Source organism: Acipenser ruthenus, chromosome 52 (assembly GCF_902713425.1).
Source record: "Acipenser ruthenus chromosome 52, fAciRut3.2 maternal haplotype, whole genome shotgun sequence".
NCBI lineage: Eukaryota > Metazoa > Chordata > Actinopteri > Acipenseriformes > Acipenseridae > Acipenser > Acipenser ruthenus.
Window position 1 is genome coordinate 1,090,162 of NC_081240.1, and position 9,291 is coordinate 1,099,452.

General features: G+C 39.5%; 1 protein-coding gene across 1 annotated transcript; it reads left to right on the top strand.

Moving 5' to 3' along the window:
- Positions 1 to 453: 453 nt before the first annotated feature.
- On the top strand, positions 454 to 8,981 carry LOC131722991 (tripartite motif-containing protein 16-like). Its single transcript, XM_059016247.1, has 6 exons — positions 454 to 1,058; positions 5,695 to 5,790; positions 5,968 to 6,201; positions 6,356 to 6,515; positions 6,787 to 6,852; positions 8,257 to 8,981. The coding sequence occupies exons 1-6, from the start codon at positions 477 to 479 to the stop codon at positions 8,784 to 8,786; spliced, it is 1,668 nt and encodes a 555-aa protein (XP_058872230.1). The 5' UTR covers positions 454 to 476; the 3' UTR covers positions 8,787 to 8,981.
- Positions 8,982 to 9,291: the final 310 nt, after the last annotated feature.

A 9,291-nucleotide genomic window follows, 5' to 3' on the forward strand; every position in this document is an offset into this window, starting at 1 on the left:
CTGTTTAAACACACACTGAGAGCAGGGAGGGGGGCTCCATGTTAGCAGTGGAACAGGTACATCTGCTGGATGCCATTCCACCACAGGGAGGGACCCTGTGCTGGTTGCCATGGTGACAGAGTCTCCAGTATCTCTGCAATGGACTCTGACCAACACATGACTGACTGAACCTATAATAAACTGATAGAACTGGCAGTCATAAATATTAACAAGCAAACTGTCTTTGAATGCAGAAATGTGGAGAACCTTTGATCTGTCTTCTTGGCTATCTTTCTGTAGAAACTCCCCTCCAACTCTCCTCTCCTCTCACACTTATGCAGCAGTTTCTGCTTCCTCTGCTTGTCGAAACCTGGCCTCAATCCAACCCCCCCACCCCCCCCCCCCCCCCTTAGAGCTTTACACAATTCCAGGAAATCAGCACAGTTAAGTTTAGTTTGTTGTGAAATTGTCAGTCTCTGTGTCTCACTGCAGCAAGAATGGCTTCAAACTTGTGGTCAGAGGATCAGTTTAGCTGTTCAGTGTGTCTGGAGCTATTGAAGGACCCAGTCGCTATTCCATGTGGACACAGTTACTGTATGGGGTGTATTAAGAACTACTGGGATCAGACTGATCATACAGGTGTCTACAGCTGCCCCCAGTGCAGAAAGACCTTTACCCCAAGGCCTGATCTGGGCAGAAACACCATGCTGGCTGAAGTTGTGGAGAAATTAAAGAAGACAGGACTCAATCCTCCTCCTGCTCAAAGTTATGCTGGACCTGGAGATGTGCCGTGTGATTTCTGCACTGGGAGAAAGTTCAAAGCTGTGAAATCCTGTTTGACGTGCCTGGCCTCTTACTGTGAAACACACGTCAAGCCACACTATGAGGGGGCTGCTTTCAAGAGGCACAAGCTGATCAATGCAATTGGAGATCTGGAGCAGAAGCTTTGTGCAGAACACCAGAAGGTTTTGGAGGTCTTCTGCAGAACCGATCAAACGTGTATTTGCTTGTTGTGTACAGACAAGGATCACAAGAGCCATGATACAGTCTCAGCTGAGGCAGAAAGGAGTGTGAAACAGGTAAGGGTTTAAAACATTTCCTAGAAGATAAGAATTCCCAGGGATATTTAACATGTCTGTTTACTAGGTTATATAGTTTCACATTAGATCAGATTTTAATTATATATTAAGAGCTATTTAAAGAGCCATGGTATTTTAATTGCTCTTGTCACAAATTAACCTAAAACCTGTCTTCCCTTGTACAAGGTGTGATCACCTTTTTTGAGTGAAAGGTGTATGCGGCAGAGATAGATGTCTCTTTGATAGAAACAGTTGAATTTATCTGAAGTCTTCCCACTGATGATGGGAATGGGAGTGTAGAGATGGAAACTCTGCTAACAAGATTTCAGTTTTTGCAGGTATCAGGCTTTTAAAGACACACCTGTGGTGGCTTTGACAGACTCACTGAGAGCAGAAACTGACCCAGGATTGTGACAGCTACTGGAAGCAGGCTGATCTTTGGGATACAAATTGAACATTTGTGAAACTGCATGTGTGTTAAAATGTTGTAATAACTGTACTGTGTTTTAAAAAATATAAAGCCAGCAGAAATACTAAACACATTGTTAAAACACACTGTTCATACAAGACGTTATAACATGCTCTGTATTAACCTATAGTTATGTTAGAACATTCTATATTCCTGTTTATTCTGTTATATTATTGTGTCTTTGTAAGTCTGAGTAAAAAGGGAGCTAGCTACGCTTGTCTCTACTGATGCTGAGGTTTATAACCTTGAGGAGAAAGGCATAAATGAGAATCTCATTTAATTAACTCAAAACTCAGTCAATTTTCTTATTTAGCTTGATCTGAAAGTAGTCTTTAAGCTAAACACAGGTGTTCTAAAACAATTCAAACAGAATATAAGTGTAAATATTTTATTTTAACAGAATTGTTAAGTTTGAAAATAAGAGAATATAATGCAGAAATTAACTTAAAGTAAAAACTTCAGTCAAAGTATAACAGTCCAGTCTGTGTAGGCATGTAGTAGGATCTGCCAAAGAGAATGGAATTAATTTGTTAACCTTGTCTTTGCTTGAAACGAAACGGTACCAGGCATGGGTAACTGGAGGAAATAACCTTTGGGCAACTAATGCGAGTTTTAATGTTTGGGGGGTTTGAAATCCAAGTTTCTACAATGAGGGATCTTTTACATATAAGAAATACCTCCTGGTGCAGGAAAGGGGAGTCAGTGGTGAACTATATATGGCTTCATTAAATCATAGAAATTAATGAAGACCTGGTAAAAACAAGTGAGGGGGAGCAATAGCATAGGACCATGTTATGCAATACGTCTGAGAAAATGCTTACAGAAGACTCTTCTATTAATGATGGCTAATTAATCTTATAGAAGGAGTTACCGGGTGTTTTGAAAATGTTATTAACTTGAAGGACAGGAGCTGTTAAGGGGAATTAATGATTGAGATTTAATTATGACTTACTGTATATATTGATGTATTACTATAAGGTATATGACTTATGTTTTAGTCTAAGAGAGTGATATATTGGATGTTCTAGGATTTAGCGGTGGGTGTTTGTAGATCCATGCATGTATAGCCTTAGGTCAAAACGTGTTATAACCATAAATGCATTGAAGTATTAATGCTATTATACCTGTTAAAGCACTGGACCACCCAGGTTGCCTGTCAGCTGGGATTTGACATAGTCTGTAACTACTCAATCCATTTTAAAGCATTTAATAAACCGAAGGGGTACTAATACTACTGTGATTTGTTAAAACTTCAAATCGAATGAGTCTGTATGAATTTCTAGATTATTAAAAGTCATCTGGATACGTTGCAAGCCCAGTGCATGAACGATCCACTTACAGGAGTCCGAAACATCTTTATGTCCTCCTGAACGTCTCCCCTGAGTTTAAGAGTGTGCTTAGAGTATATACAGTATATATATATATATATATATATATATATATATATAAATAAAGTATATGCGAATCTAACACTCTACCTAACCTCAAGGCCGTAGCCAGCTATGAGGCACACGAGGCACGGGCCCTGGTTAAAATCATACTAGTAATTATTAGGTGCTTTTACACGTTGCTTTGCTGCTTTGTGCGTATATAGCGCTCAGAAATAAAACCCCAAAACCTTAAATATATGTTCTGGTGTATTTAGAAGCATTTGACTTCTGCATCTGAAGTAAGTGGGATACTTGAAGGTTTATTTCATTGACACATGCAAAGAAAAAGCTACTTATTTTCACTGTAGAAAAGCACACAGGTCCTGCAAATGTACAACCTCAGGTACTCAAAATGATCTAAAAGGATCTTATTCAAAATAAAAAACTGTTACATAAACCTTTGTATTTAAATAAACAGCACATACTAATGTCCTCATATTTTTTTTCTTCCGCTATAAAAAAAACTTTAGTGGGGGGGTGATGGGACTTGCAAGATCAAGATTAATGTGATATACAATATACAAGATTAATATGATATTCAATATACAAGATTAATATGATATTCAATATACAAGATTAATATGATATTCAATATACAAGATTAATGTGATATACAATATACAAGATTAATATGATATTCAATATACAAGATTAATATGACATTCAATATACAAGATTAATATGATATGCAATATACAAGATTAATATGATATGCAATATACAAGATTAATATGATATGCAATATACAAGATTAATATGATATTCAATATACAAGATTAATATGATATTCAATATACAAGATTAATGTGATATACAATATACAAGATTAATATGATATTCAATATACAAGATTAATATGACATTCAATATACAAGATTAATATGATATGCAATATACAAGATTAATATGATATGCAATATACAAGATTAATATGATATTCAATATACAAGATTAATATGATATTCAATATACAAGATTAATATGATATTCAATATTCACAGGGCTTCTGTTTTTCTGTGTTTATTAATTTCATTAAACCAAGAGCCAGCCATGCTTGTGTTTGTAGTGATGTGGTGGAAATATATTGTAAACAAAACCCATGCCTTTAAAAGTGACACATACGCATCTATCTGCACTGGTAGAGCTGCTGTGCCCATGCCTTTAAAAGTGACACATACACATCTATCTGCACTGGCAGAGCTGCTGTGCCCATGCCTTTAAAAGTGACACATACGCATCTATCTGCACTGGCAGAGCTGCTGTGCCCGTGCCTTTAAAAGTGACACATACGCATCTATCTGCACTGGCAGAGCTGCTGTGCCCATGCCTTTAAAAGTGACACATGCGCATCTATCTGCACTGGCAGAGCTGCTGTGCCCGTGCCTTTAAAAGTGACACATACGCATCTATCTGCACTGGCAGAGCTGCTGTGCCCGTGCCTTTAAAAGTGACACATACGCATCTATCTGCACTGGCAGAGCTGCTGTGCCCGTGCCTTTAAAAGTGACACATACACATCTATCTGCACTGGCAGAGCTGCTGTGCCCGTGCCTTTAAAAGTGACACATACACATCTATCTGCACTGGCAGAGCTGCTGTGCCCGTGCCATGCCGTTCTTGCCAGTCTCCCTACAGTGAGAGGTGTGTTTTTGAGAGGCTTGCTTGTACACTTAAAACTTTTGATCGTTCAATTTATAACCACCATCTAGCTGAGAAGAATTGTTTTTATTGATTAAGTGTTAATCTTTTTGTAGATAGATATATATTTGACACATTTTTACATGATTAAAACAGATATGTTTAAGTTAGTTAAAAACTAGTCCCCTCTTTCCTTTGCTCTCTTCCACAGTGAAGTCCTTCTGGTCACAGGCGCATTCTTCTGGGGATTTTGTGTGTCTGGACATTGTTTTCTTACATTTCACAACAATTTGCAATTCTGTTTTAAACTGTAATATAGCTTTAAATCCCACGAGCAAGAACACCCCTCCGTTTCTAATTGTAATCTCGTTTTAAATCTCACAAGCGTGTGCAATCCTCCAATAGAAATGCAGGAATGTGCTGCCACTCAGTTTAAAGTATTCAGAATGAATCAATGATAGATTCAAGTCAGAAAGGAGGTTCATTGCCTGACTGCGCTGGGAAAGGGATTTTTTTTTTGGTTTTAGGTTATTTTATTGTATTTTTTCACATGGAAAGGGGTGAAGTCAACGTGAATTGAGTAACCATGTCCAGTGTTTTTCCGGTGTTTATTAGGTATACACTGATTTCATTGTTTTGTACCAGGGGTGTTTTATCTGTGTTTATCGGTTAAAAACGGAAATCAGAAGCCCTAAATATCCATTAAAGAGAAAGCTGCTTCAGTTTCCTAGGTGCTTGACAAAACAAACATGTAACACATGCTAGATCAGAAATCATTCGCTGCTACTAGTATGAAACAGTACCACCTAGTGGACATCTACTGTGGATCAAGTGTCATTTTGTACTGCTGGCAGCTGTGCAATAGATGGTGTTGTATCTTACTACTATACAAACATGTTGCCTGATCTAGCCTGTGCTACAGATGTCTATGGCGTGCAACTAGAACTGAAGAACAAATTATATTCGAGAACCACTGAGAATTATAGCAAACATTGTAAAGAGGTAAAACAAGAAAAAGAAAATATATTTAAACTAAATTGATTGAGTGACAGGATATCACTCAATGCTCCATCAGAAATGTCACTGTGTTTCAACACAGAAGCAGCTGGGAGAGACACAGACAGAAATACAACAGAGAATCCAGGAGAGACTGGAAGAAATTGAGGAGCTGAAACAGGCTGTGGAGTCACTGAAAGTGGGTATTGACAAGAGGGGGGTATTATTATTATTATTATTATTATTATTATTATTATTATTATTATTATTATTAACAGATGGACTGGAACACATCTACAGAAGTTTACTGTCTATGCCTGATGTGTTTTTGATATCAATTCTAACCATGTCTCCTCTACTGTGTTATTTCACTCAGAGATCTGCATGCATAGAAATAAAGGAAAGTGAGAAGATCTTTACTGAGCTGATCCGATCCATTGAGAAGATCCACACTGAGGTTATTGAGCTGATTGGAGCTAACGAGAAGGCTGCAGTGAATCAGGCTGAAGGACGCATGAAGAAACTGGAGCAGGAGATTGCTGAGCTAAGGAGGAGAAACGCTGAGCTGAAACAGATTTCAGAGACAGAGGATCACATCCATTTTCTACAGGTAACATCACTGCTTGTTAGAAAATCTCAAGTACATAACTGGGACGGTTTCAGACAGACTTCTCCAATTGAATGAATCCTTGCTTTCCCCCAGGAATGTTTTGGACCCCATTCTGTTTCACTGAAAACTCATTTTCTCCACTTTCCTGTTGTAGAATTTCCAGTCTCTCTGTGCCCCTCCTGAAGCTGGAAACTTACCCAGCGTTACTGTCAATACAGACATCTCTTTTGGGGCTGTGAGGAAAGCTGTATCTGAACTTAAAGACCATATTGAGGACTTCTGCAAGGGGGAATTAGTCAAAATAACCAAAACAGGTTGGTGTGAAATAGATTCCTTTGGTAGAGATTTCTCAAATAGACCATAGCTTGAGGAGGGACAGGACTTGCAAGACATTAATAAAGACCTCTTGCAGATTGTTGGCTATATGAATATTGCAGGAGGGAGACAGCAGGGAAGAATGAGCAGGGAGGAGAGATTTTTACACCCTGAAATGCCGTGAATAAGCCTTGTTTCTTTTCAGATTGCTGTTTGGAGTCTTGTGTGTGTTGTGTATTAATGTTTAATTTCTCTCTTTTTTCTGCTCAGTGAATAAAGTTGCAGTTTACAGTCTGCAGGCTCCAGAGCCAAGGAACAGAGCTGAGTTTTTAAAATGTAAGTCTGTTTTCACTGAAACATTTGATTGAAAGTTGTGTCACTCCATTGTGAGAAGAGCTAACGCTACAGAACAGGGAGGGGTGGAGCTTGAGGGCAGCAATTATTATTATTTATTAGTCATTGTGAACCCATTAATCTACACTCCTCTCCAACAAGTATTGGTTCAGATGAATACATGCAGAATGACTGGGGGAGGGGCATTTGTTGCCTGTTTTTCCACTCAGACCTTTCTCTCCCTAAATATCTTGGTATCCCTGAACAGATAATCATCCCATCTTTTAATACATGTACAATGCATGTGAAACCAGTTGTGGGGTAAAATGAACAGCTATCCCTCCCAGTCATCCTGTGCTGGTAGTAAATGTATATTGCAGTATAACGTTACTCAGACGTGATACCCGTACTTCAACAGAAAAGCATGTGCGCCGCAAAGCAGTCTGCACATTGGGCGACACTTGACATGTGACTGTGCACCATGATGATGTCACAAACAGTCATGTGACCCACAAAAGTGCATTTTGTCCAACAGAATGATAGCTATGTTAATAATTTTGGGGACGAAACTGATAACTTACTACCCCTCTATAAATGTCTAGAGAAATTAGCAGACCAACGTGATTTAACCCCTTAAATACACTGTTACTCATTCAATATTATTATTATTATTATTATTAAGTTTTATTTATCAGAAATATAAAAACATATTATTATTTCTAGTGTGTGTGTGTCAGTGTGTGTTTGTGTGTGTGTGTGTGTAAACATTATTTTTTAAACTATAATAACGTTCCACTGCGGTTCTCAGTGATGACGTTTCATGATTGCTTCAGCTCACATTCAGCAGTTTCCTCAGGCTGTGTGACTGACATATAACCTGACCAATGAAAACGCAGAAAGGGTGGAAACGGTTGTATTATTGGCTGATCACCCCAAAACACCAAAAATAACGTCTGATAGTTGGTGGAGCAGGGAGGAGGGAGCAGTGAACAGGGAGGAGGGAGCAGGGAGAATGGAGGAGAGAGCAGGGAGAATGGAGGAGGGAGCAGGCAGGGGGGAGCAGGGAGGATGTAGGATGGAGCAGGCAGGGGGGAGCAGGGAGGAGGGAACAGGGAGGATGGAGGAGGGAGCAGGGAGCAGGGAGCAAAGAGGAGGGACCATAGAGCAGGGACCATAGAGGGATTAGGAAGCAGGGAGGATAGATCAGGGAGGAGGGAGCATGGAGAAGGAGAGGAGGGATGACGGAGCATAGAAGAGGGAGGAGGGAGCATAGAGGAGGGAGCAGGGACTGGTGAATCAGGGAGGAGGGAGTGATTTGAGGATGCAGCAGACAATGACAGTTGATTTTCTCAGTGATTTGGCTTTTCTAACCGTCTCTCCTCTACCCGTCCTCTTCTCTTCAATCAGATTCCTGTCAGCTCACACTGGACCCCAACACAGCGCATAGAATCCTCTGTCTGTCTGAAGGGAACAAAAAGGTGACATGGAGGGGAGAGACCCAGAGATATCCTGATCACTCAGAGAGATTCGATCGCTATCCCCAAGTGCTTTGCAGAGAGGGTTTGTCTGGGACTCGCTGTTACTGGGAGATTGAGTGGAGTGGGGGAGGGGCTCTTATAGGAGTCACATATAAAGGAATCAGCAGGAAAGGAGGGGATCGTTCCTGTGTCCTTGGATGCAACGACAAGTCCTGGAGTTTGGAATGCTCTGATTCCAGTTACTCTGCCTGGCACAATAACAATCAAACTGCAATAACTGCCCCTCGCTCCCCCAGAATAGGAGTGTATCTGGACTTAAATGCCGGCACTCTGTCCTTTTATGGCGTCTCTGACACAATGACCCTCCTGCACAGATTCCAAACCACATTCACTGAGCCGCTCTATCCTGGGTTTGGGCTTCGTTATGAATCCCCTGTAACAATCTGCCAGCTGAACTAGACGGTTTTGTGTTGTAAGAAACCCTTTGTATTGAACTCCCTGTCTGTCCTCTCCACTCCTCGGGTGAAGGGAATGTTCAATCTGACACAACTTTGGATGAAAGTTAGGGGGTAAAACGGCGCCACCTGCTGAGCAAAACGAGGTGAATTATTTGTTTTTAGCAACGAATGGATTTCATACGAAATAACTGCATTTAATTTCTTTAAGAATTGTTATATTTTGTATATTTTAAAAAATGTCATCCAATAGTCAGTGCTGTAACATTCTTTGAAAAAGTCAACTTAAGTTTGCTTTATTGTATGTGTGTGTTTGTATTATTGTATTGTATTGTATGTGTGTTTGTGTTCTTTGATTTCCATAAAATGTTTGTTCTGTTTATTTTTTCAGATTTTAGTAATGTGATTTAATAGAAAAAATAATTTGATTAACTGTGACTCCTTTTTATTTATAGTCATTAACACGGTTTTTCAAATAAGAAAGAAAGAGGGGAATGAGAAAGCATTGT

Coding starts and splice junctions, on each gene's coding strand:
- LOC131722991 (XM_059016247.1), top strand. CDS start 477: ATGGCTTCAAACTTGTGGTCAGAGGATCAGTTTAGCTGTTCAGTGTGT. Junction 5,791..5,967: donor AGGCTGTGGAGTCACTGAAA/GTGGGTATTGAC, acceptor TATTTCACTCAG/AGATCTGCATGCATAGAAAT. Junction 6,853..8,256: donor CAGAGCTGAGTTTTTAAAAT/GTAAGTCTGTTT, acceptor CTCTTCAATCAG/ATTCCTGTCAGCTCACACTG.